This window comes from Oryctolagus cuniculus, chromosome 15, assembly GCF_051225735.1.
Source record: "Oryctolagus cuniculus isolate XC-2025 breed Fujian yellow rabbit chromosome 15, ASM5122573v1, whole genome shotgun sequence".
Lineage (NCBI taxonomy): Eukaryota > Metazoa > Chordata > Mammalia > Lagomorpha > Leporidae > Oryctolagus > Oryctolagus cuniculus.
Window position 1 is genome coordinate 27,752,796 of NC_142881.1, and position 27,972 is coordinate 27,780,767.

A 27,972-nucleotide genomic window follows, 5' to 3' on the forward strand; every position below is an offset into this window, starting at 1 on the left:
ATTGGATTGTCTTTTATTGTTGAGTTGTAAGAGTTCATTACATATTCTGAATACAAGGCCCTAATCAGATATATAATTTGTAGTGTTTGATAGTATCTTTTTTTCTATTTATTTATTTGACAAGTAGAATTATAGACAGTGAGAGAGAGAGTCGGAGAGAAAGGTCTTCCTTCCGTTGGTTCACCCCCCAAATGGCCGCTATGACTGACGCTGTGCCAATCTGAAGCCAGGAGCCAGGTGCTTATCCTGGTCTCCCATGGGGTGCAGGGGCCCAAGCACTTGGGCCATCCTCCACTGCACTCCCGGGCCACAGCAGAGAGCTGGACTGGAAGAGGAGCAACCGGGACTGGAACCTGGCGCCCATGTGGGGTGTCGGTGTCGCAGGCAGAGGATTAACCTACTGAGCCATGGTGCCAGCCCCCTTCTGTCACTAAATTTTTTTTTTTAAAGACAGAGTTAGACAGTAAGAGAGGGAGAGAGAGAGGTCCTCCTTCCATTGGTCCCCCCCAAAATGGCCACAATGGCTGGTGCGCTGTGCCAATCTGAAGCCAAGAGCCAGTTGCTTCCTCCCGGTCTCCTATTCGGGTGCAGGGCCGAAGCACCTGGGCCATCCTCCACTACCCTCCCGGGTCACAGCAGAGAGCTGGACTGGAAGAGGAGCAACAGGGACAGAACCGGCGCCCCAACTGGGACTAGAACCCAGGGTGCTGGCGCCACAGGCGGAGGATTAGCCTAGTGAGCCGTGGCGCCGGCCTTGTCACTAAATTTAAAATAAAGAAATTGATATATTAACAAATCCTTATTGTAGTTAGGTTACAAGAAAGAAGTTATGAATATGCAGTTACGTATGCACAAGGATTTTGTACCTAGTGTACGGAATTCCAGCCTTCTACATGTTTGTCATGATCAAATTCCAGATAGCACCTTCATTCTCAGAGTTCTAAGTCCTGCCTTCATTTTGATTACTACTGAGGTAATGTTCCTTGAGAGCCCAAGAGCCAGCTGTATGCTCTGTAAGCACTTCCTGAGTACACTCACCTTTGCAAGCCATAAGTACCTCATGCTGGATGCTGGACATGTCCGACGTGGAACTCGTTGTTCTCCTGTATCTGTTCTTTTCTCATTGATTCCCTTTCAGAATGGGGCACCTGTCTTCTCCTGCACCAGAAAACTCAGTCATCCTTCATTCTTCTCCCTCATCTTTTATCTCCAGGTTATCATCAAGTTCAGCTAATTTTACCTCAGCTTCTTTCTTTTTTAAAAAGATTTATTTATTTATTTATTTTATTATTTATTTGGAAGTCAGAGTTACACAGAGAGAGAAGCAGTGGCAGAGAGAGAGAGAAAAAAAAAGAGAGAGAGAGAGAGAGAGATCTTCATCTGCTGGTTCACTCCCCAATTGGCTGCAAAGCCAGAGCTGCACCGATTTGAAGCCAGGAGCCAGGAGTTCTTCCCAGTCTTCCATGCAGGTGCAGGGGCCCAAGACTTGGGCCATCTTCTGTTTTCCCAGGCCATAGCAGAGAGCTAGATTGGAAGTGGAGCAGCCGGGTCTCGAACTGGTGCCCATATGGGATGCTGGCACTGCAGGCGGTGGCTTTACCTGCTGCACCACAGCACCAGCCCCTCAGCTTATTTGCTTATTTCTCATTCCTGTCTTTTCACTCCTGTTACTTCGGAACCTATTATCTCTCTCTCTCTCTCTCTCTTTTTTTTTTTTTTTTTTCAGGCGGAGTGGACAGTGAAAGAGAGAGACAGAGAAAGGTCTTCTTTTTGCCGTTGGTTTTGCAGCTGGTGCACCACGCTGATCTGAAGGCAGGAGCCAGGTGCTTATCCTGGTCTCCCATGGGGTGCAGGGCCCAAGCACTTGGGCCATCCTCCACTGCACTCCCGGGCCACAGCAGAGAGCTGGCCTGGAAGAGGAGCCACTGGGACAGAATGGGGCGCCCCGACCGGGACTAGAACCCCGTGTGCCGGCGCCGCAGGCGGAGGATTAGCCTAGTGAGCCGCAGCGCCAGCCCTGTTATCTCTTTATCTGAACTATTTCCTCCCTCTCTCCTTCCCTCCCTCCTTCCCTTCTCTTTCTTTCTTTTTATTTATTTATTTGTTTGAAAAGCAGAGTAACAGAGAAATCTTCCATTCTCTCTTTCACTCCCCAAATGCCCACACAGTTCGGTCCAGGCCAAAGCTAAGAGCCAGGAATTCCATTCAGATCTCTTACCTAGATGGCAGGGACCCAAGTGCTTGGCCATTATCTACCGTCTCCCGGGTGCATTAGTGGGAAGCTGAATTTGACATGGGGACTCAAACCAGGCACTTCAGTGTGTACTGCTGTCATCCTAAGCCGTGGCTTAACCTGCTGCATCACAGTGCCAACACCCCTCCTTCTTCCTTTGAACAAACGCGTATTGGGCTCTTGTGTACCAGGCACTGTGCTAGGCACTGGGGCCACAGAGGCAAATGAGACATGGTGATTCTCAGGAAATTGACCTAATATCCTGATTGGTCTCCCTCCCTCTTCACTTGCAGTCTTTAAATCTGTCATCCACTCCGACAGATTGATGTGTAATACACTCAACTCTTACCTGCTTACAACCCTTTGTTAGTCTGTTACAGATAAGATAAAGACCTGACTCCCTAGTTAGCCTTATACAACTTTCATAATCTGCCCTCTAGTTACTTCTGCAGTTTCTCACTGCCATGCCTCATTCTTTATACTCCCATGATAACAAACTACTTGTCTTCCATCCTTATACCCAGGACCATTTCATTCCTCATATGTCTTTTTTTTTCTTAAAGATTTATTTATTTATTTGAAAGTCAAAGTTGGGGAGGGGAGATCGATCGATCGATCTATCTATCTATCTATCTATCTATCTATCTATCTATCTTCCACCCACTGGTTCCCTCCCCAGATGTCCTCTACAGCCAGGGCTGAGCAAGGCTGAAGCCAGGAGCTTCTTCCAGGTCTCTCATATGGGTAGCAGGGCCTGAGCATTTGGGCCCTCTTCAGGTGCTGGATTGTTAGCAGGGAGCTGGATCAGAAGTAGAGCAGCTACAACACAAACTGGTGTCCCTGTGGGATGCCAGTGTTGCAGGCATCAGCTTTACCTGCTATTCCACAACGTTAGACTCCCTCATCTGTCTTTGATCATGTAAAAAAACAAAAACAAAAACAAAAACAAAAACCTGTGTGAAATTGCTTTCCTTCTCAAAATTTTTTTTTTTTTTAAAGATTTATTTTAAAGTCAGAGTTACACAGAGAGAAGAGAGGCAGAGAGAGGTCTTCCATCCGTTGGTTCACTCCCCAGTTGGCCACAACAGCCGGAGCTGTGCCGATCCGAAGCCAGGAGCTTCTTTTGGGTCTCCCGTGTGGGTGCAGGGATCCAAGGACTTGGGCCATCTTCTACTGCTTTCCCAGGCCACAGCAGAGAGCTGGATCGGAAGTGGAGCAGCCGGGACTAGAACCGGCACTCATATGGGATGCCAGCGCTTCGGCCGGGGCTTTAACCCACTGCGCCACAGCGCCAGCCCCATCCTTCTCAAATTTTTAAAATTTATTTTTTCATTTTAAAAATTTTGGGGGCTGGTGCTGTGGCATACTGGGTAAAGCTGCTGCCTGTAGTACCGGCATCCCATATGGTGCTGATTTGAGTCCCAGCTGCTCCACTTCCGATCCAGCCCTCTGCTATGGCCTGGGAAAGCAATAGAAGATGGCCCAAGTGCTTGGGCCCCTGCACCCACCTGGGGCACCTGGTGGAAATTCCTGGCTCCTGGCTTTGGATCGGTGCAGCTCCGGCCGACGCAACCATCTAGGGAGTCGACTGGCAGATGGAAGACCTCTGTCTCTCTGTGCCTCTGCCTTTCTGTAATTTTTTTTTTTGGTGTCTTATCATTTACAGATCTTTCACATACATTTTCATTTGATCCTTACAACAACCCTGTGAGGTAGGCAGCACAGATATTCTTCTCATTTAACAGATGAGGAAAGTATTTCAGAACACTAAATCAATGTGCCCAAGTTCTACAGTGAGCGCACAATTTGTGTTAACATCATCAGTCTAACAATTCAGCACCCAATCTACTCTCATACTTGCCCTACCTACTTCACAGGGATAATGGAGATAAAATGAATTCAAGTTTACAAAAAATACTTTAAGAAAAAAACTACTGTGTAATTATACCTATGAACTCTAATTTCCCATAATATATCGCTCATTTCCCCTTTGCATCCCAGCTTGTGCATGAACCCCGACTTTTCCAGTGCCTTTGTTCTTATGTTCAGTTAAGCAATGCAGTAAGGCAGGAAAAAGTGTGGTCCTGTTTAAAGTCATAAAAATTATAATCATGGTAACTGCTATTCTTAAGCAAATTGGAAAGCACCACACAGAAAGGCCAGTGTGCAGCTAGGACTCACTGAGGCACAGAGCAAAGCAAGGCAGAAGTGTCAGATAGAGCACTATCGCATAGAAGGAAAACAGTGTCAGAGTTCAGACTTGCACACAGAGTTCTCTAAGGCAGAGTCGTGGCAAAGAAGAGCCGCTTGTTCCACTTCACAGAAACAAGAGCAGAAGATTCAGGGGAACCGGCTGAAAAGCATTTTAAGTCTCAAATTTCTTTAGTTTCCTACAGCAATATAAATGACAGTGTCATCTTCATTTTAAAGAATGACTGTAGCTGTGCTCATATCCTGAACTAAACCAAGTAATTGCCCCATGCTAACCTCCCTTGGCTAAATACACCCTGTACCATCACTCCTCATCAGATTTATAAACAGAATGTCTTTTAGGTAATGGATTAGAGGGCTGTATTTGGTGGTTTTTGTTTTGTTTTCAGGATTTACTTTGGATTCTCCTGCTGTAAGACCCAAAGAAAGTCATACTGAGTTTTTATTAGTGATTCTCTTAATGTGTGTGCTTTTAACAGTTAAAGTATAATAGCTGAATTAACATATTAAAAGTGTTCTATAGCATCTGTTCAGGAAAGATTATATACTATACAAACTATTTAAGTCATGCAGAACCATTTTTCAGTGTCTTTTCGACTGAGAAGAATCGTATTCAGGACGCTTCTCCTGAGGTGGTTCATACTGAGCAAGCTTTGTTTTCAGTTTTTTATTTTCTTCTACAATAGCTTCATATTTTTCTTTCATTTCTGCCAATTTTAGGCAAGGCAGATCTGTTTCTGGATTTTCTGCAGTAGCAGCTCCTAAGTGATGCTTTAAAAAGTCCAAAGCATGGGGTCGGCACTGTGGCTCAATTGGTTAATCCTCCGCCTGCGGCACCCATATGGCTGCCGGGTTCTAGTCCCCATTGCTCCTCTTCCAGTCCAGCTCTCTACTGTGGCCCAGGAGTGCAGTAGAGGATGGCCCAAGTGCTTGGGCCCCTGCACCTGCATGGGAGACCAGGAGGAAGCACCTGGCTCCTGGCTTCGGATTGGCGTAGCTCTGGCTGTAGTGGCCATTTTGGGGGTGAAGCAACGGAAGGAAGACCTTTCTCTCTGTCTCTCTCTCACTAACTCTGTCAAATAATAATAAATAACAACAAGTTCAAAGCACTATTAGGTTTCTCTGGTTCTTCATGTAAGGCTGCCAACACCTTGGTCAGTGTGTCCAGCACTCCCGACTTCTCCAGCTACCTCTGGAACTGCTCCTGCGTCAAGTCGTTGGCTTTGTAATGGGCCATAGTGACAGCGGCAGTGTTGTCACTGGCGCTGGAGACCATCGCTGGTGGGCTCCAGGTGGTACTGCTCATCATAAATAAATCTTAAAAAAAAAAAAAAAATGGGATGCTGAGACAGACAGATACACACACACAGAGAAAGTGCCCTGATCTGCTGGCCTAGTCCTCAGATGCGTGCAACAGTGAGGGACCAAAGCTGGAGCTGGGAACTCAGTCCAGGACCCCTATGTGTGTGGCAGGAACCCAGCCCCAGGAGCTATCACCACTGCCTCCCAGAGTCTTTACCAGGAGGAAGCTGGAATTAGGAGCTGGAGCCAAGGAATCAAAGCCAGGGGATCATCCCAGACCTGCCAGTGTGGGATGCAGGCATATCCCACATCTTAACTGCTAGGCTAATTGTCCTCCCTACCTCCTCAAGTTTTATTCCTACTGATTTTTCAAAATATAACTCACCCCTGAGGGGTCCTGAAATAGATGGCTTTTACACTGATTGTCTTCTTCCGTGTATATATGTATCATAGTAATCACTAAATTAAAGCTGCTTATTGGGCCGGTGCCGCGGATCACTTAGTTAATCCTCCAGCTGCGGCACCGGCACCCCGGGTTCTAGTCCCGGTTGGGGCGCTGGATTCTGTCCTAGTTGCTCATCTTCCAGTCCAGCTCTCTGCTGTGGCCTGGGAAGGCAGTGGAAGATGGCCCAAGTGCTTGGGCCCTGCACCTGCATGGGAGACCAGGAGGAAGCACCTGGCTCCTGGCTTTGGATCGGCTGCAGCGCGCTGGACGTAGTGGCCATTTTGGGGGGTGAACCAATGGAAGGAAGACCTTTCTCTCTCTCTCACTGTCTAACTCTGCCTGTCAAAAAAAAAAAAAAAAAAAAAAAAAAAAAAAAAAAAGCTGGTTATTTGGGCCAGTGCTGTGGCGTAGCGGGTTAACACTCTTTGCCTGAAGCGCTGGCATGTCACCGATTCCAGACCCAGCTGCTCCACTTCCAATCCAGCTCTCTGCTATGGCCTGGGAAAGCAGTAGAAGATGGCCCAAGTGCTTGGGCACCTGCACCCACATGGGAGACCCAGAAGAAGCTCCTGGTCCCTGGCTTCGGATCAGTGCAGCTCCGGCCATTGCGGCCAATTGGGCAGTAAACCATTGGATGGAAGACCTCTCTCTCTCTCTCTGCCTCTCCTCTCTCTGTAACTCTGACTTTCAAACAAATAAATAAATCTTTAAAAAAAAATAAAGCTGTTTATTTTTCTTCCCATTATACTAAAACCACCTTGAGAATGGGGGTCATAGTCTTATTCTTACATTTAAAAGCATACTGTTTAGCATACAGTAGATACATATTTATTCAGTTGAACTAAAGCAGTTTATTTTGAACCTTCAGCTTGAACTTGCAGCTATATCTTTATCCTCCAGCCACTTTCTTCCTTCATTTAATGTAGAATATTTCTCTCTTCCATTTGTTTTATATATAGAGGTTTCATCTTTAGATTAGTTTGAATCTATCAGCTTTTTTTTTTAAATTTATTTTTATTTTTTGACAGGCAGAGTGGACAGTGAGAGAGAGAGAGACAGAGAAAGGTCTTCCTTTTCCGTTGGTTCACCCCACAATGGCTGCCACGGCCGGCGCACCGCGTCGATCTGAAGCCAGGAGCCAGGTGCCTCTCCTGGTCTCCCATGCGGGTGCAGGGCTCAAGCATCTGGGCCATCCTCCACTGCACTCCCTGGCCACAGCAGAGAGCTGGACTGGAAGAGGAGCAACCGGGACAGAGTCTGGCGCCCTGACTGGGACTAGAACCCGGTGTGCTGGCGCCGCAGGTGGAGGATTAGCCTATTGAGCCGCGGCGCCGGCCTGAGTCTATCAGCTTTTAAAAAATAAATATTTATTTATGTAAAATATGGAGAGACAGAGACAGACATAGATCTCCCATCTACTGGGTTAGTCCCCAAATGCCTGCAATAGCCCAGGTTGGGTCAGGCTGAAGCCAGGATCCAAGAACTCAATCTGGGTCTCCCATATGGGTAGTAGTGACCCAAGTACTTGAACCATAACCTGCTGCCTCCCAAGTTGCACATTAGCAGGAAGCTGGATTGGAAGTATAGCTGGAACTAGTTCCTAGGATATGGGATATGACGAATGCCTGCCTCTTCAGCCTTTTTTTTTTTTTTTTAAGATTTTTTTATTTGAAAGGTAGAGTGATAGGGAGGACAGAGAAAGATCTTTCATTCATTGGTTTACTCCTCAAGTAGCTGCAATGGCTGGAGCTGGGCCAATCTGAAGCTAGGAGCCAGGAACTCTATCTAAGTCTTGTACATGGGTGACAGGGGCCCAAGCAATTGGGCGAACAGTGATCTTGACTCTATTTGTTAATTGTGCCAAGCATCAAATGACATCCTTTCTTTATCAAATAATGTCACTTTTATACAGTTATTTAGTCATCAGGTTTTTAAATAATTTCCTTCATTATCATGGCTGGTGCTGTGGCATAGTAGGTAAAGCCGTTGCCTGTGGTGCTGGCATCCCATGCGGTCGCCAGTTTGAGACCCGGCTGTTCCACTTCAGATCCAGCTCTCTGCTAATGAGCCTGGGAGAGCAGTGGTGGATGGCCCAAGTGCTTGGGCTCCTGTGTCCATGTGGGAGACCTGAAAGAAGCTCCTGGCTTCTGGCTTCAGGCTGGTATAGCTCTGGCCGTTGTGGCCATCTGGAGAGTGAACCAGCAGATGGAAGAGCTCTCTGTCTCTGTCTCTTTAACTCTGCCTTTCAAATAATCTTTTTTAAAAAGTTAAAAAATTTTCCTTCATTCTAATCTATAAAGGTTTCTATGTGGATGACAGGCTGCAGACATTCATTTGGTGGAATAGTGAATGCTTTATTGTTCTGTGCACTGTTCTAAATGATTTTTTCTGAAACAGCTAGACTTTGAAGTCTTCTTCTTTGTCTAATCTTGCACGACTTACTCCCAAAGGAATGGTGTGATTGCCTCCTTGTGTGATTTACATTATCTTTTGTAACATAACCCAGAGTTGGACAAAGATGGGGATGTAGATATTACTGGTATGGTTTAATGCTTAACAATTCTCTTTCTCAGAACTTGATGGAGAGTTTGGATTCATTGCTTTGTGCAGAAGGTTCTGAAAGTCTGAAGAGTTTATGTCTGAAACTCCTCCTTTGCTTAGTAACTGTAAGTGACCCCTCTGTATGTTTGCCAAGGACATTAACTGACAGCAGTGGTGAGCTTACTGAAATACTTGAGGCTCAAGTTAGAAAGGAAAAGAGAAAAAAAGGTCTCCACTAGGGTGTTGCATCACTCTCTTGTTTCTGAACATATATAAGGAAGTTGTGTGGGCTTCTGCATCCTGCGAGTGGCTCCTGAGAGTGACTACTGGTATTTTCAGCCTGCAGGCCATGAGCTGTTTTCAGTTCAGGACCCTGCCAGAATTGTCTTCAGGGTTATCAGATTTGTCCTTCTCATTGGTCTCATTTGGAAACAGTTTTATATTCTTTGCTTGTGAATATTTTTATTTGTTCTGGTTTTGCTTTTTTGACTAGAGGCTGACCCGTACTTCCTAGTGGAAGGAGGGTAGGGTATTGTTCATTTATTTCTGGTGGTTCCTTTACCCTATAACTGTTTGAAGACTTCTGGATTTAGAAATATCTACCTGTGCATTTGAGGAATGGAACCCAAGAAATTGCAAAACAAATGCTTGTTTGAAGGTATGAGAGAAATAGAGAGTTCAAAGATTTAGGTTGTTTCTTTTTTTTTAATTTTTAAAAAATATATTGGTTTAATTTATTTGAGAGCAAGGGAAGGGGGGAGGTGAGAGAGAAAGAGAGGGAGAAAGAAATAAAAGAAAGTAGGTAAGTATGTGTGTGTGAGAGAGATACCAATCTACCATCTGCTGGTTTATTCCAAATGCTCACAACAGCTGGGCCAGGCTGGAGCTGGAAGCCAGGAACCATGAAGTCAATCCAAGTCTCCCTTGGTGGTGGCAGGGACCTGAGCCACTGCTGCTGCCTCCCATGGTGTGCATTAGTAGGAAACTAGAATCATGGGTGGGGCCAGGACCCCAACCCCAAGCTTTCTGATATGAGATGCTGGTATCCCAAGCCGTGTCTTAACCTCTAGGCCAGGATTCTCCCCTTAGGAAGTTTGAATTTGCTGATTTCCTACCCTTATTGTATGTGTCTACTCAAGGTCTGGTTGCTTTGGGGTACTTGTGAAAGTTTCACAAGTGTCTGGGAGAATGTTGTTGATATTTCTGTTTTTCTTAGATGCGAGGGGAAGAGATATATGTGAGATATGAGAGTGCCTCAGTACAGACTTTAAAAACCCTTTTATTTTATTCAGGTGACAGATAACATCAGCCAGAACACTATCTTGGAATATGTAATGATCAACAGCATATTTGAAGCAATTTTACAGGTAGGGCAATTTCCTTGTTAACTCTTTCTCTTGTAGATAAATTACCTCCTTAAATTTTCTTTGTCTGTTTTCCCAGGAACCAGGAATTAGCACTCATGGATTTCTGGTTTTTGTTACAGATTCTCTCCCACCCTCCAAGTCGTAGAGAGCATGGGTATGACGCTGTTGTCCTCTTGGCTTTGCTGGTGAATTATAGAAAATATGAGGTAAGTAAGCTCTTCAGTGGACTGTTGTTACCTTTATATAATCTTCCCACATATGGGTATTCCTAAAGGGCTTTGCTTAATGTAAAAGACATGTTCTTGGTAAATGGTATAATAACTTTTATAAATTATTAAAGTCTACTAAATGCATAGGGCAGAGGGTATAGTTTTGTTTAAAGGAATCCTATAGTACAGATTATAGTAAAAAGAGTAAGTAGTATCATGACCATTAGTATCATGGTTCTCAAACCAAACTTAATAAAATTAAGAAATTTCAGGGCCAGCACTGTGGTGAGCAGGTTAAAGCCCTGGCCTGCAGTGCTGGCATCCTGTATGGGTGCCGGTTCTAGTCCCGGCTGTTCCTCTTCTGATCCAGCTCTCTGCTATGGCCTGGGATAGCAGTAGAAGATGGCCCAAGTCCTTGGTCCCCTGCACCTGCTTGGGAGACCCAGAAGAAGCTCCTGGCTTTGGATTGGCGCAGCTCTGGTCACTGCGGCTAATTGGGCAGTAAACCAGTGGATGGAAAACCTCTCTCTCTGTCTCTACCTCTCTTTGTAACTCTGTCATTCAAATAAATAAAAATAAATCTTAAAAAAAGAAAGAAATTGTGCAGTGTTTAAAAAATCGCGAAATTTCTTACAAAGAAGAAATTTCTGGGGTAAACATTTAGCACAGCAGTTAAGATGCTGCTTGGGATGTCTGCATCCAATATTGGGATGCTTGTGTTTAAGTCCCAGCGCTGCTCCCAATTCCAGTTTCCTGATAATGCAAGGCAACAGATGATAGCTCAAGTAGCTGGGTCCCTGGACCCACATAGGAGACTCAGATTGGATTCAAAGCTCCTGGTTTTAGCCTGGACCAGCCCAGGCTGTTTTAGGCTTCTGGGGAGTGAAGCAGTGGATGGGGGATCTCTGTCAGTCTGTCTGTCTCTGTTTCTCTGCCTTTCAAATAAATAAATGTTGAAAGGGAAAAAAAATGTGTGAGCTTTACTCTGGATACTCCATACTGAATCAGAATCTTTTGGTAGGGGTAGGGATAGAGTGACTGCTAGGAATATGTTTTTTTTTTTTTATAATTTTAAAATTAAAATTAAATATTTCTTTCATTTTATTTGAAAGGCAGAGAAACACACACACACACACACATACACGCACAGACATACATATATAAGATTGATCTTCCATCTGGTGTTTCACTTCCCAAATGCTACAGTAACCAGTCTAAAGCCAGTCTAAAGCCAAGAACTTGGAACTCAACCTGGATTTCCCACGTGGGTAGCAGGAACCCCAAGTACTTGAACCATCACCTATTGCTTCTCAGGATTCTTGTTAGCAAGAAGCTGGATCAGAAGTGGAACTGGGACTGAAACCAGATACTTTTGGTATGGGAACTGAGCCAAATACCTGCCCTTGTTTTGTTGTTATTATTTTTTTTTTTAAGATTTATTTATTTATTATTTGGAAGGCAGAGAGAGAGAGAGAGAGGTTCCAACTGCTGGTTCACTCCCCAGATGGCTGCAGCAGCCGGAGTTGTACTGATCCGAAGCCAGGAACCAGGAGCTTCCTCTGGGTCTCCCATGTGGATGCAGGGGTCCAAAGACTTCGGCCATCTTCTACTTTTTTCCCAGGCCATAGCAGAGAGCTGGATTGGAAGTGGAACAGCAGGGACTTGCACTGGTGCCCATATGGAATGCTGGCACTGCAGGTGGCGGCTTTATCTACTATGCCACAGCACTGGCCTAATGATTAGTTAGAATTGGTAACCATTGACCTAGGGCATCTGTTTTTAGATATAGTGTTTTGTGTATCAGATTTCCTTAATGTAGTCTGTTTGCATAAGTATCATTTAATGAAAAATTGAAGATAGGGCCTTATCTATATAAATTCTGCAGCTCTCTTTGCCCCTGAATTAATTATATACATATTCATAGGTTTTGAAATGAAGATCAGAACCCAGAGGTTTATACTTGAGTTGGCACATGTGCTTGATTCTCCTCCAAAGGTTGAGAAGGAAGGGGCCAGTCAGGGAAGACCATGACCCTAATTGGGAGATTGCTTTCAAGGCATGGGAAACATGTGGCACTGAATTCTGGATACTAAGGAATACTTTATTGAACCCAGAGGGCAGGTATTGCATTGAGGCAACCTGACTTTCTTTGCTTAATGTGTTGCTGCTATGAGAAGTGGGCTAGCTAGGCAAAGGATTTTCTTTTCTGAGCTTCTGGATCTTCACTTAGTGATTTTTGATATAGTTCTTAGTTAAGCCTCATTTGGCCAGGATGAAGGTGATGAGTGACACAAAATCTAGAGTTTTCTATAAGGAGAGAGATGGAAGAAGGAAAGACTGTGAGAAAGGGATACTTAAGGAGGGACTGGAATATGTAGAGCAATGTTAATGTGTTACAAATCCCTGGAGTTGATCACTTTCATTGTCTTGGAGGAACTGATGAATGGTGTGCAGAGCTACTAATAAATATGTAATTTATCACCAACACCTGTTTTACTGGGGATTTGGAGGAGGCTGGCGTGGTAGCCATTATGATCTGTCATGTGTAATAGCCTCTGGGGCCTTATTACAACAGCAAGAAAAATAGCTGAGGAAAAATGCTGAGGATAGTTAAAGAGAGTTGAGTTATATGTGACAGGAACGCACCATCATCAGTAATGAATATTTTCAGAGCATTCTGCTGGATGCGGGCCACTCTGAGGCAATGGCTTAGCCTCTGTAAATGTGAATTGAACCCTGGTTTAGCCCAGTAGGGCTCTCTGAAATGTCAGCCTGAAAAATTGAACATGGCCAAGGAACTAGAGAAAATCATATTTCTGGAGTGAGGTATGCATCTCTAGTCTGTCAGGAGCCCCAGAAGAATTAATATAGTGGGCAAGGGTGAGCTGGCAGGCATAATTTATCTGGGCTTTGCAGCTTTTGATATAAGTCATTCACCAGAAAACATTAAGGAAGCCTAGTGACCATGAGTAGGAAGGTTTCTGATAGGAACATGAGGAGTTTCAGATGAGTATAACAAAACCAAAAGCTGGTGAAATTTTATGCAAACTAGTATGGAAGATGTGCTGGGGCTAACTACTTCCATACTCACTCTGTGACCAGTGGGGAAAATAGCAGCCTTTCCAGAGAGGGTGGATACCCAGCTAAGCACAAAGCAGGCAACTGAAGTATTGAAGTTAAGGAACAGAAGTGATAGAAAAGATATCATAATTCTGTCTTGTGGATACAAAGTAGATTGCTTTCAGGTTTTTTTTTTTTAAAGATTTTTAAAAAAAATTTTATTTATTTGAAAGGCAGAGTTACAGAGAGGCAGAGAGAGAGGTCTTCCATCCGCTGGTTCTCTTCCCAGATGGCCACATTGGCCAGGGCTGTGCCAATCTGAAGCCAGGAGCCAGGAGCTTCTTCCCGGTCTCCCACGCAGGTGCAGGGGCCCAAGGATTTGGGCCATCCTCTTCTACTTTCCCAGGCCATAGCAGAGAGCTGGATTGGAAGTGGAGCAGCCGGAACAGGAACTGGTGCCCATATGGGATGCTGGCACCGCAGGCGCGGCTTTACCCACTATGCCACAGCGCCAGCTCCTGCCTTCAGTTTTAAAAAGTGGCCAGCACAGCAGTTGTGTAAAGTTGTCCAGTATCCAGCAGAATAGAAATTTTCACAGCAGCAAGATCTGACCTTCTAGGCTGATCAAATCTCGAGATAAAATGACTCAGAGCCCCAGCTGCTGCCTGGAACCTAATATCTCTGAGAAATTACAAAACTGTTTATTGTATCTACTTGCAAGTTGTTATTGCCCCTCAACTTTTCCCCAAATAACTTCCCTTTGAATATGATAATGTGAAAGGAAAAAAATACATAGTTACCAGTTAGTGAACCCTTATCAGGTGCTCAGGATTTTACTTGTTTCATTTCATTTCAGCTTTATAGCAACCCCATGGAAGAAAATATCCCCATTTTACAGATATGGAAATTGAAGCTTGTTTTCATTAATGTGCCTCACTTGTCACAATAACTCAATAACACAATAGCTCAAACCTCTGCTTTTAGCCACCTTGCCTTTTTCTAATTTACTGCCAAAGCATTTGCTGGCCTGAGTCATCAGTGATCCTTATCATTACTGGAAACTGTCTACTTTTGGGATGATGAGTGACTTTCAAAAATTGTGCCAAGAAACTGTGGTCTTTTTGTAGTGTTGCTCTCATTATGGTGACATCTCTAGGTCAACCAACTGCTGATGTTCTTTTCCAAGGATCTATTTCATTGGATCTTGTCTGAAGCCTGTAGCATCAGCAGAATTTGACTCTTGGTTGTAGGAAGATATGTTGAGAGCCTTCCCTCTGACAGATCAAGGAACAAGTGGAGTGGGTTCTATTGCCTTGAGTTGTGTGTATAAATTTTACACATTTGGGCCATTAAGAAAGCAAGTCTAAAAAGCAAAAAAAAAAGCAAATCCATCTCTTTTTCTGTTCTCAATTGACATGCAAAAGAGGTCCTCAGAAAGTTGGTTAAATAAAGTCTACATGGGGGGTTAGCCTTTCAGTTAAGTTTTCAAGTTTCTTAGTAATGAGTTTTCTTGGTAGCTGTAAAAACTGCCAATTTGAGAACTATTGTTTCTTCCCTCCCTTGGGTTAGAATTGGTGCCTGCTCTCATATGGTGTCTTTCCTCACATCCTATGGGTGTGATGTTTTCAAGGTGAGTAGTAGGTCATTGGTTCTCATCCCACTTGTAAAAGATAGAAGAGTTGTTTAATGAGATTAAATATATGTCCATTTCCATATGCTACCAGCTGAGATTGGGTCTGGAAAAATTCAAGAAATCTTCTACTGCTATAGGAGATGGGACAATCATTAAATCCCAGTGTCCTGACCAGATTGTTGTTTGGGTAATTACATCCTTTTTTCCCATTCCCCCTGCAGTGTTACTTTGGGTATGAGATCCCCATAAATGGCCTCTCTGGCTGTTAAGCAGCTGCCTCTTTCTACCCCCAAGGTGGCTTTGTTTTACAGATGGGTGAATAAGTCTTTGCATATAGTTTGTGAAACGGTTAGGGTACCTTTGGGATGAGAATGTAAGTTAGAAACTTATAAATATGTGCCTGATGGCAAAGCAGCCAGTATGTCTCCCAAAAGATAGTCATCCCCATGGACTTGGTAGGGTAGGACAAAGTGAGCTTTATGGAGTGTTCACTTACTTTTTAGAAACAAGTAAGAGGGAAAGATGGGAAAACTAGTAGATGTTGGCTTGAGCTAATTCAGCCTCAAGGAGATGCAAGTAGAACTGTTACGGAGGTGTGATGTGTGGTGTGCATTTGGTGAGTGCCCATGCACATTGAGAGATTTACTAGAAATAGAGGGGCGAGATAGGGAGCAGTCAAGAGGCATTGCCTCTGGATCTCAGGAGCCTTGCTGTACAAAGAGCCTCACAGAGGCATGTCTGTTAATACTTTGTTAAATAGCTCCTGGGCTTTCTTATGTAGGGTCACATTCACTTTGAGTCTCTTCTCTTTTTTAACAGTCTGTGAATCCTTATATTGTGAAGCTGTCTATTGTGGATGATGAGGCCACACTCAATGTGAGTATCTGGATCCTTGTGTAGTTGCTGTACTTACCTACATTCAATGGCTTTAATTTCAGTGGACACAGAACCGAGAGCAAAGAGCTATGGGTGTTGATTTTACCTGGAATACAGAGGGAGTTGATACTTCTTTTAAAGAGCATCAGTGCATTTGTCTTACTGAATTCTAACTGTCAGTCTAGGGAAGTTTGAGGGGACATTTGCTCACGAATCATGGAAGCCGTTGGTGATATTTCATGTTGTAGTCTGCTGAGTTTGATTATCCTACAGAGTCACTAAGTTCCATGTCCAAGAATAAGGAAGCTGGGATGACTAAATTACTAGAATGTCCTTATAGAACTAGCTAGGTATTTAGAGCTGCTTGGTGATGCTGAAACATAATAGGATGCTATACTTCTGCTGTATGTTTCCTTGAATGTTTGGGATGTAACTTCTGATCTCTGGATATAAGGAGGAAGAAGATAGCCAGCCATCTTACTTTTTTCCTTTATATTCTACCCTCTTCATTTCATTTTTTTTCTTTTTTAAAATATTTTATTTATTTATTTGAAAGGCAGAATTATAGAGTGTAGGGGGGAGAGATATCTTCCATTCACTGGTTCACTCCCCAAATGGCCACAATGGCCAAGGCTGGGCCTGGTGGAAGCCAAGACCTTCTTCTGAGTCTCCCATGGGAGTGCAGGGACCCAAGGACTTGGGCCATCTTCTGCTGCTTTCCCAAGTATATCAGCAAGGAGCTGGATCAGAAGTAGAGCAGCCAGAACTTGAACCTGCAACCATATGGGATGCTGGCATGGCAGGTGTTGCCTTAACCCACTGCAGTGCCAGCCCCACACTTTTTATTTCTTCTGATTTCCCTTTTGAAGAAAACACATGCATTGTTTATCCTTGTGGCCTTCATTGATCTTTGTGCTGTGTGCTTCCCAGGTTTTGGGGGAGTGTTGATTAATCAGTTTAACATGTATTGATGCTTCTTCACTTTTACACTTCCTGTTTTCTTGTGGCCTCTTTGTGCCTTCATTTTGCATGGGATTTGTCAACTTTTTTTGTGGCTGATTTGGAAACAGAAGAGGGTTTTTTTTTGTCAAGATTCCAACTCAGCCTTTCGTTCCTACCTTCCCCTCCTCCCTGCCTCCTTCCTTCCTTGATTTGTTTATTTATTTGAAAGGCAGAGCTACAGAGAGGCAGAGGGTGGGGCGTCTTCCATTCACTGGTTCACTCCTCAAATGGCCAGAATGGCCAGAGCTGGGCCGATCCGAAGCCAGGAGCTTCTTCTGGGTCTCCCATGTGGGTGCAGGGGCCCAAGAACTTGGGCCATCTTCTACTGCTTTCCCAGGTCATAGCAGAGAGCTGGATCAGAAGTGGAGCAGCCGGGACTCAAACCGGCGCCCATATGGGATGCTGGCACTGCTTTACCTTCTATGCCACAGCCTCGGCCCCTCAGCCTTTTCTTTTGAGATGAAAATGATCCCAGTGAAATTGTCTTCATTTGGGTTTGTCTCTCACTCCTTGTTACTATATTATAATTGTATCTGGGGCCATTAAATATGATAATTAGATTAGAAAATTCTTTTCTGAAGTTCCTTTTGATGCTTTGACCATGCCTCTCAGACTTTCTGTCCTTGTTGCCAGCTTCCAGGCAGAACTTCTTGGACTTGGACTGTGGGAGTGTAATTGGTTTCCTCTGTGGCCCAGGCACAGAATTGCCACCACTCCCCCAAACCTGCTTGCTTGTTTGACCTGTGCTGCCTTTTCTATTCCAGGGAATGGGGCTTGTGATTGCTCAGGCTTTATCTGAGTACAACAGGTAAGTGCGCCTTTCCAGAAGGGGAGAGTTTAATTTTCAGTTGAATCAGTAGACTAGGGAACTGATTTGTTGGAGTTGGGTGAAGTTCTCTTACCCATTCTGAAAGAGTCTTAGAGGTATTGGTTCACTCCCCAATTGGCTGCAATGGTTGGAGCTTGGCCGAGCTGAAGACAGGAGCCTGGAGCTTCTTCCAGGTCTCCCACATGGGTGCAGGGGCCCAAGGACTTGGGCCATCCTCTACTGCTTTCTCAGGCCACAGCAGAGAGCTGGATTGGAAGTGGAGCATCCGGGACTAGAACCGGTGCCCATATGGGATGCTGGTGCCACAGGTGGAGGATTAACCTACTGCACCATGGCGCCGGCCCCTAGTAGAGATTGTTTTAAACACCAGGGGACCAGAACCACCAGGTTAGTGTCCATCTTTAGTTTAAGCAATTAGGTGCATTCTGGTAGGTATTTTACTGCAGATATTGCAGAACATTTAAACCAGTTTTCCAGCTATCAGCAGGCTCTTTCAGTTAGTCTAGTGTATCATACAAATATAATTTTCTGTGAAAAAATCATGTGAAGTACTGCTTTTTTTATTCTTGAAAAGAATAGAATAAGTATATTGAGTTAGCTCTAGTTTGAGAGTTATTTTTTTTTCCCCACTTAGGAAGCAGCCTCAGTTTCCCAGAGTCCCTGTATATCCTGCGGGCTCTCTTCCTTGCAGCTTGCATTCCTTCTTGCTGTGGATGGGGAATGATCTGGTTTTCAGTGAATGGAAACTAGAAGTGTCTCTAATCCTGGCAAATGTAGACTTTCTTCACTCACAATTCGATGCTGGAACTTCGAATCTGTCCTATCTCTATGAATGTTTTAGCTCTCAGATTTTTCTTCTTCTCCTTCAAAAACAAACAAGATTTTCACTGTTGCAGCCTTAAAGTGATTTCCCTGTCACACTTTCAAGTAATAGTCTGTTTGGGAAATAACTGGATCAGCCATATGTTAGAGCAGTTTCACACTTCCGTAGCTTGCTTTCTAAGTCTCTTGCAAAGTAGCCAGGCATTGTGGTACACACTTCCTCAGGAGCAGATGGGTGCCTCTTAGCGTGCAGGGGAATCCACAGTGGTTGCATTGTCATATGCTTTAGTTTTCTGGGGTCAGACACTTCTGCTTGGATTACCCAGACAGACTTGATAAATAATGCTGAAGTTGAATTTAGTTCTTTTCGTTCAGGCAGTATAAAGATAAGGAGGAAGAACACCAGAGCGGTTTTTTCTCTGCTTTAACAAATATGGTAAGTCCCACCTATTTTTTTTTCTCCTTGTCAGAAACGTGTGAGGTCTACAGGGATAGGCAAATCTGGGGCTCAGAAGTTCTAGAAGTTGGAGGTGGTAGAAGGATGAGGGGAGAAAGGCTGCTCAGAGTAGATTTTAAATTCCAAAACCAAATGAGATGAGGGAAAGGAGAGCTTTGATTCCTCTGGGACTGATTTTGTTTCTCTAAAGAAAAGTTACACATTAAGTCAGGCTTTTGCTTCCTAAAGCGCTGACCCTGTGGAACCTGGATTGGGAGGGGTTAAGCTTGAGTCCTCTCCTGAGGACTTCTTTGCTGTCAGCTATGGTCATTTGATCCCTCATAGTTCTTGGGGTGCAGGGCTTGTTCGGTGGGTCTGAGCCATTCCTCTAAAGGCTTGGGGTCTGGGCTGAGAGAGCCTAGGTTTAGGAAAGTTACTGGTTCAGTTCACAAGAATCCAGGGCAAGGGGTCTCAGCCTTGGCAGTTTTGGCATTTTGGGCCTGATGCTGTGGGACTAATTGTTAAGAAAGAAATGTGGGTGGCTGGTGGTCTTAGAATCCAGACAGAAAAATCTAAGGTTTTTTTTTTTTTGGGGGGGGGCGGGATTAGTGTCCAAATTATCAGCGTTAAGTCAAGGTAGTTTTTGAGTTTATTACAAGAAACAGTTAACTCCCCCTCCACACACTTTTTTTCTTTAGTCCTATACATTATTCTGTTCCAGAGCTCACTCTCAGAAAAGGACCTTATTCAGTATCGCTGTGAACCATAAATCAGTGAATTTTTTTGAGACTACAGAAGTATGAGTTTTGTACTGACGCTCGAGTAAATGTATTGGAATTACATTGCTCTCAGGGGTCTTTGTCTTTTAGCCAGGAAGGAAAGATTTTGTATCAGATCAGTAAAGCGTCAGCTGCATAGCCTTGGGCATCAATGAGCAGGAGAAAAAGGTATTTTTAGGGGGTGGACATCTTTCTTGGTTCTTCTGATATCAAACGTCTTAGAGCAGCCTACTCCATTTCTTACTTGTCTACCTGGACTAGGACACAAACTAAAGATACTAGGATCTGAAGGGTGGAGAACGGTCTCAGTAGACTTCTGTGGTCTGAGACCCAAACATTCCCCTGCATGTAGCCCTATGTTGATTGATGTCAGTCTGCTCTCTGTGATTTTCTTCCTGAGTCAGCTACCGACCCCAGGTAAGCAGCATCTGGGGAAGAATGCAGAACAGTGAGGGTGTAGTGGCTAACCTTTGCTTCCTGTCAGGGCTGCGAAACTTCCGCACTGAACCGAAAGCTGGACCAAAAATACTGGGACTTTTCTTTTTAAGGTCCTTTAAGGCAAGATGAGTCAGTAGGGTTCTCATTATCTTCTTTATTACTTTATGGGTCTTTTAAGAGCTTCACAGGGTGGCTTTGGTGTGTGGCTGGTGGGGCAGAGTTAGGAGTTTTCACTGCTGAAGGCGTCATAGGCACCGAGCTCCTCTGACTCCTCGCACTGTAAGTCTGCAGTGCTCCCTTTTTTCCACAGGTGGGCAGCATGTTCATAGCAGACGCCCATGAGAAAATCTCAGTGCAGTAAGTACCTGGCGTTCTTGTGTGTGAACTGGACCTGATTGTGGGCCGAACCCCTGGATATGGGAGTTTGAAATATTACCTCTTGCTGCCTTTTTTTTTTTTTTTGCTATTTGTCAAATGTTTCTTGGGCTTTACACAATTCTGAACCTTTAGAAATCTCTGCTTTGTCTCATATCTACTGCTCAAGAAGCTGAAAAACTGTTAGAGCTATCTCTGGAATGAAACAAAAGAGGGCTGAGTATCTAAAGCAGTTGAGGATGTAACTGCATTGGGGTGGAAAAGTGAGAGGGGATGTAGTGAGTGATGCAGATAAGAACTGCCATCTAGAGTTAAAGTGAAGGCCCCAACTCCTCCCCTATATACTTTTTAAAAAGAGATTTATTTATGTATTGGAAAGAGTTACAGAGAGGGAGAGACAGAGAGAAACAGATCCTCCATCTGCTACTTCACTCAGATGGCCACAACAGCCAGTGCGGGGCCCTGCTGAAGCCAGGAGCCAGGAGCCAGGAGCTTCATCTGTGTCTCCCATGTGGGTGCAGGGTCCCAAACTCTTAGCCATCGTCTGCTTTTCCCAAGCCATTAGCAGGGAGCTGCATTGAAAATGGAGCAACTGGACACAAACTGGCGCCCATATGGGATGCTGGTGTTATAGGCAGTAATTTTACCTGCTATGCCACAATGCCAATCCCCCACCCCCCCTTAAGATTTCTTTATTTATTTGAAAGTCAAAGCTGTGGAGAGAGAGACAGAGACAGAGACAGAGAGAGAGAGAGAGAGAGAGAGAGAGAGACAGAGGTTGGTCTTCCATATACTGGTTAATTCCCCAGATGGTCGTGGTAGAGGCTGAGCCTAGCTGAAGCCAGGAGCCAGGATCTTCTTCCAGGTCTCCCATGTGGGTGACAGGGGTCCAAACACTTGGGCCATCTTATTCTGATTTGCCCAGGCCATTAGCAGGGAGCTAGAATACAAGTGGGGCAGCTGGGTCACAAACTGATGTGCATATGGGATGCCAGTGTCACAGGCGGCAGCTTTACCCGCTATGCCACGATGCCAGTGCCCCCTCCATATACTTTCATATACTTTTTTTCTTTTTTTACGATTTATTTATCTACTTGAAAGGCAGAGTTAGAGAGAGAGAGAGAGAGAGAGAGAATATGAGAATGCACATGAGATCTTCCATCCTGTGGTTCACTCCCCAAATGACCACATTGGCTGGAGCTGTGCTGATATAGAGCCAGTTTCCAGGAGCTTCTTCACGGTCTGTCACATTGTGCAAGGGCCCAAATCCTTGGGCCATCTTCTGTTACTTTCCCAGGCATGTTAGCAGGGAGCTGGATTGGAAGTGAAGCAGCCGAGACTTGAACCAGTGCCCATATGGGATGTTGGCACTGCAGGCAGCGGCCTTACCTGCTACACCAAAGTGCACGGGGATGGGGGAGGGCACATACACTTTTGCATATGGAACATTAGAAACTCAAAGGGCCAGATAATAAGGAACTGTGGTAAAATCATATCCTGATGTTTGTCCTGTTTTCATTGTTCTACTATAAATCACTCCAATTTGTTCTCTTCTTGTTTAGAACCAATGAGGCCATTCTTCTGGCACTTTATGAAGCGGTTCATTTAAATCGCAACTTCATCACAGTACTGGCTCAGGTTGGTTACCTTAATATGCCTCATCCCTTCTCTCCCTGAATTTCAAATAGATTTACTTCTTTGAAAAGAAACTCCCTGTCTGGGAGTTTCTGTTTGGCATATGAGAGGCACTGAGTTGTGGGCTGTCTGAAATGGTGGCTTAATGCCTTGGCCATCTGCATGGAGGTCTTTGAGCATTCTGAATGTTTACAATAGAAGAAATTATGCCTTATAGCGAACATTTGAAAGGAGCATATAGTAAGAACTTACTTTTTAAGGATAAAAAAAAAAGCTTTTGGTTGGTGACAGTTTTTCATGATAGATTAATTTAAATGATCTTGCCAAACAGGTAAGTGTTAGAAATGGAAATAGGGGTTTGCTGATGAAATATCTATGCTACTAAAACTAAAAATGTGTGGAGGCTGGCCAGCCCCTCTTGCCAATCTTCTGTGTTGTTGGAGATGTGATTTTGTTCTGGATTCTGCTTTTCTGGAAGATGGATATGAGAAGGTACAATTTCATCTAGTAACTGATGATGAGATGGAGCCCTGTGGACTTTCTCATATTTGTGAAGAATGCAGGAAATGATCCTGTAGTACCAAGTTTTGATTAAAAAAATCTAATTGGGCTGCTATTTAGAATGAATTTATTTATAGGGGGAAAAGAAGCCTTTGTGGCTGTATTGTCTAACACTGCTTTGCATTGTCGGGTGGTACTAACATCAGTGCCCGTGCTGTCCTTGAATGTGCGTGTGTCTGTCTAGTGCTAATGTGGGTCTCACGACTGGCCAGGTTAATGGTTTTGACTGTTTTGCTAATCTTGTTAACCCAAATAAGTTGCGATTGCTTCATTTTTCTCCCCAGAAATCCCCTGGCATTATTTTCCATATGGATTTTTTTTGTTTTGTTTTGTTTTGTTTTGACAGGCAGAGTGGACAGGGGGAGAGAGAAACAGAGAGAAAGGTCTTCCTTTGCCGTTGGTTCACCCTCCAATGGCTGCTGTGGCCGGCGCGCTGTGGCCGGCGCACCATGCTGATCCGAAGGCAGGAGCCAGGTGCTTCTTCTGGTCTCCCATGGGGTGCAGGACCCAAGCACTTGGGCCATCCTCCACTGCACTCCCGGGCCACAGCAGAGAGCTGGACTGGAAGAGGGGCAACCGGGACAGTATCCGGTGCCCCGACCAGGACTAGAACCCGGTGTGCTGGCGCAGCAAGGCGGAGGATTAGCCTATTGAGCTGCAGTGCCGCCCCCCATATGGATTTTTATATCAGGGTTTCTGCTTTATAAGTCACTTTGGGATTACAATTGGAAGTAAAATAGGCCAAGGCACTTATCTCATTATCTCACCAATTTCCAGAGAAGAAAAGTAAAAAATATGCTGTCTAGCATAAGGTTAGCTTTTAACAGACAAAATGATCTGCAAACATTGAAAGCAGGAAGCCATGGAATTCATGAGGGTCACATGCTTGAGGGTTCTCCCTAGTAACTGGCAGAGAAGGAACTAAAATAGGCCGAGATCTCAAGTTCAGGAAAGCTGTCTTAAAAAATTGATAGTATTTTTACCTTGAAGCCGTAGTTTAAAATATGTATGTAGGTTTCTTTTGGAGAAAAGTTTGCTTGTGCTTTTTCCTCAAAGGTAAGATTTGTATGGAATCTGCCGATTTGAATTTTAATGGAAAGATGTCATACTTAAAACTCTGCTGGTTTGGGGTCTGCTTCATAGGACAGTTGCTGGTTTTTGTGACTGATGCAGTAAGAGGCTTCTCCACCATTTTCACTCCATTCTTTTCTTAGAAGGAGGTAAGGAAGGTAAAGAACTGGTGAAGGTGTTGGGAAAGAGAAGTGAGGTTAGAAACAGCCGTCACTGCTTGCTTCTCCAGAGCTAACGTGGCAGGTAGACTGGGGAAGGGCAAGGACAGAGGAGTCATCTGTTTTGGTGCTTACCTGGTGTGTGCCAGTGTCTCCATGTCCCTACCCCACACGTTCTTGTTTGTGGGGAACAGGAATGCTGCCATTTCCATAACTCTTTTCACAGTACCTGGAATCCCCTTGGTTCACCTACATCTAACAGTCAGTTCTGGTCATCAGAACAGCTTATAGATGTATGTTAGGTGATCTAATGAGAGTAGTCCCTTTCCACATCTGCAGAGGACTGTGAATGCCTTCCTTTTGTAGAATAATTCTGTGGATTTGTGTATTTCAATTATTTATTCATATGGCTCTACAGAAAAATTTATGTAATGAAAACCTAGGTGCTTAAAGAAAACTAGCCACAGAGCTTCTTGTTAGTTTGCAAGCATCGTTAGTACTCAGATGTTGATGGGACCTAGATGTACAAGACGACCCTCCTCAGTGAGCTGTCTGATTGGGGGTCGGAAATACTAGTAAGGCTTTTATGCAGAGGATACTTAGGAAGAACTGGATTTTCTGTTTTTCTTAATTCTTTCAGAGTCATCCAGAAATGGGCTTGGTGACGACTCCTGTCAGTCCTGCTCCAACAACCCCAGTCACACCACTTGGTACCACTCCACCCTCTTCTGATGGTAAACTCACCACCTCTTAGGTGTTCTTGATTGATGTGATTGTGGATCTTTAAGAGTGAGTATAGCTGTGCTGAACAAAAAACACAGTTATTAATTCTTTCAGTTAAGAAATATATCTGGAAGCCAGCACTGTGGCATAACAGGCCAAGCCTCTACCTATGGTGCCGGCATCCCATATGGGCGCCAGTTCTAGTCTCTGCTGCTCCTCTTCTGATTATATTTGGGAATTCAGTGAGTATTTAAGATTTTGCCCCCTTCTTTTTCTTTTTACTCGTGTAGTATTAAGCCTTTTTACTGTAATGTGTAAATTTAAAGTATGTTATCTCAAAAACAAAAGAAAAACAGAAGGAAGGAAGGAGAAAACAGAAGGAAGGGAGAGAAGAAGGGGGTGGTAGTAAGAAAAAAAGAGAAATTAAAAAAAAAAAAGAAAAAAAGAGAACCACTTAAACTACTGTCTCTATAGCTTGTGTCAATAACTTTGCACCAAAAACAAAACAGAAGAAAAACTTGCGTGACATAGTAACTTGCCTTCAAAAAGTCTAGAATCGAGTCAAACTCAGTGAAATTGCAATTTTTGTAGGAAATTTTTTTAAAGCATAAATTTCTACTTTATTTTTTCCGGAGAATAATTTTTCTTCAGCCCTTAAAGATAATGCTCCTTGCATGGGGTTTGGTGGAGGTCGTGGGGCACTAGCAGCAGGTGTAAGTCAGGGCAGTGGTGTCTGGCCTTTGTGGGCTTCATGAGATGGATTTCTGACCACTTTGCTGTGAATGGTGCAACATCACATACAGCACATGGGCATTGAAAGCAACTGCTTTGGAGATGTCCCTGAGGGCTGTGACCTCCACCATGTTTTGAAGGACGAACTTCTTAATGGCCTTGTCCTTGGACACACAAGTGCAGTTAGTGCAGCAAATAGGGTGCACAAGGCCACAGCCCTTTTTAGCCTGGCCATTGTTCCTTCTTTATCTTTCTGGAACCAAGGACCCAAGTAAATTTTGAATATTGGAAACTTCATATACTTGGACCTATTGAATAAAATGTGTATATGTATGGGAAAAAAAGATTTTGTCCTCTAAAAGCAGTAATAGCAACAAAAAATTCCTCCTTATAAATATTATGGTTAGGATTTTAGAAAAAGGTAGCAGAAAATAAATTATCAATTTAGCTTCCCGAAATTCCATGCTATCTGAATTAACCAATTATGGTAGGCTGAGTGTTTTTTTTTTTTTTTTTTTTTTTGACAGGCAGAGTGGACAGTGAGAAAGAGAGACAGAGAGAAAGGTCTTCCTTTGCCATTGGTTCACCCTCCAATGGCCGCCGTGGCCGGCGCGCTGCAGCCGGTGCACCGTGCTGATCCGATGGCAGGAGCCAGGAGCCAGGTGCTTTTCCTGGTCTCCCATGGGGTGCAGGGCCCAAGCACTTGGGCCATCCTCCACTGCACTCCCTGGCCACAGCAGAGAACTGGCCTGGAAGAGGGGCAACCGGCACAGAATCCGGCGCCCCGACCGGGACTAGAACCCGGTGTGCCGGCGCCGCTAGGCGGAGGATTAGCCTAGTGAGCCGCGGCGCCGGCCAGGCTGAGTGTTTTTGATGGAATACCGTTGCCTAAAACTAACCTACTTTAATAGTTGATGTTGTACCTTAGATGTTAACTTCATTGTAGACAAAGAAGTACAGGAAATCCAACTTTGACCCTTTGTTTGTGTCTACCTACTGTTTCTATGTGAAGTGACTTCCTTTGTTCTGCTTTCCCTCTGTTTTCATACACTCTCTTTGACAGTAGCATTTCTAGGCAATATAGGCAGTACAGAAGCATGGTGGAGGGGGGTACTGTGATAACTAGGTTTGTGGTAGTGAATTGGATCTGTTTAGAATTGAAAGCCAAATTCCAAAATATCTTAATGAGAAGGAGCAAGTAGTGAGGATTGCCTACTTGTCTGTGTTTATTCAGGTCACTGAATCATCCAATGGAAATACTGTATTTTCTCTTTAAGGATGAAGCCTGCCTGGTTACCATGGATATCAAAAGCCATATATACACACACACGCACACATATATGAGAGTTCCATGTGAGGTTAGGGTTTGGATGCTTCAGAGAATTGCCTTTCAGACTGTTCATTGTGAACACTTCCTCCCACACACTTGATTATGCAATAGCAGGATTTGTGCTTACTTACCTACAACCAGTGAGCTTTTATTTTTTCTAGTGGGAAGATCAAGTCAGCCCACTTTCAAATGCTTGTCTTTCTTGACAAAAGCTGCTGCAAAGAATGGTGAAGCCAAAGATCAAGGAATGAGAGATTTTAATTTGTGAGGGATTTTATTCTGTCTCAGTTCTAGTTGTTCTTTTTCCTCCCTTCTAACTCATTTACTTTCTGTAGGGGTCCTAAGTATTATAACCTTCTTTTTAATTTTTGGTTTTTAATTATAGTAGTGCTTGGTAGCCCAGTTATATGAAAAGGTGTGTCCCTGGAGCCATTGTTTTGAAAAGCCAGCAGTTTTATTGTAGCATTTGTTCTCAGATCAAACTTGACATTTGACAATTCAGCCTTGGCATGAGAGGACTTTCTGGTAAACTAAAAATACATGTGCTTCTATATTTCTGCATATTATATAAGATAGTATTCTAGTTATCTCTGTGTGTGAGTGGGGAACAAAGTCCCACTTACCAGTTAGACACCTCTTTATATTGGGAAAAGGGGTGATTGTGGACTCTGAGCTTCACAATAGGCTATGGTTTGAAATGACAGTCTCAGGTCATTAACCCATAACATGAATTAAGACCTTTTAGTATTTCAGCATAAAAATATACTTGTTTTTTGTTAGTTCTTGAGGATTGAACTGTGGGAGCACAGCCAAGGGCTGGGCACGCTCATGTCTTCTCTTAAGGTTTTTTGTTGTGCTTGCTGTATATTATAGAACTGAAATATGCAAATGTTTCCCACTGTTAATAAGTGCTATCTGCATGCATTGTAATAACTGCAGAGGGAGCCATTAAGGTTGTGAATACATATTATGAGTAACGTTCCATACTCAGCTGCGTCTTCATGGCTGAAAGTACAGCAGAAAGCTATAGATTCTCTAGCTTATCTGGGCCATTGTGAGCCTCCTCCTGTTTATACATTATGTCTTGGACACTGTAAAAGCACTTAATAAGACAATTAAATCTAATTTGAAGTCTTAGGATCCTGGGTGGTCTGTTTCAAAACTGTTCTGTGTGGGTTAGTCCTGGTGTGGTCGGTCCCTCATT

At 44.0% G+C, this 27,972-nt stretch overlaps 1 protein-coding gene and 3 pseudogenes across 12 annotated transcripts in view; 2 read left to right on the top strand and 2 right to left on the bottom strand.

The window, feature by feature from the left end:
- Positions 1-27,972, top strand: part of ARMH3 (armadillo like helical domain containing 3) — a 213,085-nt gene that overhangs the window by 31,078 nt on the left and 154,035 nt on the right. For all 12 annotated transcript variants that reach the window (XR_016221975.1, XR_016221976.1, XM_002718677.6 and 9 more), the window contains 9 exons: positions 8,765-8,857; positions 10,025-10,099; positions 10,219-10,305; positions 15,821-15,877; positions 17,644-17,687; positions 18,906-18,966; positions 20,494-20,540; positions 22,121-22,196; positions 24,624-24,717. Coding sequence is in view for 10 of the 12 variants with exons in the window: in XM_002718677.6 (XP_002718723.1) it covers positions 8,765-8,857; positions 10,025-10,099; positions 10,219-10,305; positions 15,821-15,877; positions 17,644-17,687; positions 18,906-18,966; positions 20,494-20,540; positions 22,121-22,196; positions 24,624-24,717 (634 nt within the window). In the remaining 2 variants the exon portion in view is untranslated. The remainder of the gene's footprint in view (positions 1-8,764; positions 8,858-10,024; positions 10,100-10,218; positions 10,306-15,820; positions 15,878-17,643; positions 17,688-18,905; positions 18,967-20,493; positions 20,541-22,120; positions 22,197-24,623; positions 24,718-27,972) is intronic.
- LOC149121938 (c-Myc-binding protein-like) lies at positions 4,932-5,863 on the bottom strand (annotated as a pseudogene).
- On the top strand, positions 22,329-22,913 carry LOC149121939 (prolyl-tRNA synthetase associated domain-containing protein 1 pseudogene; annotated as a pseudogene).
- On the bottom strand, positions 25,133-25,683 carry LOC108178437 (small ribosomal subunit protein eS26 pseudogene; annotated as a pseudogene).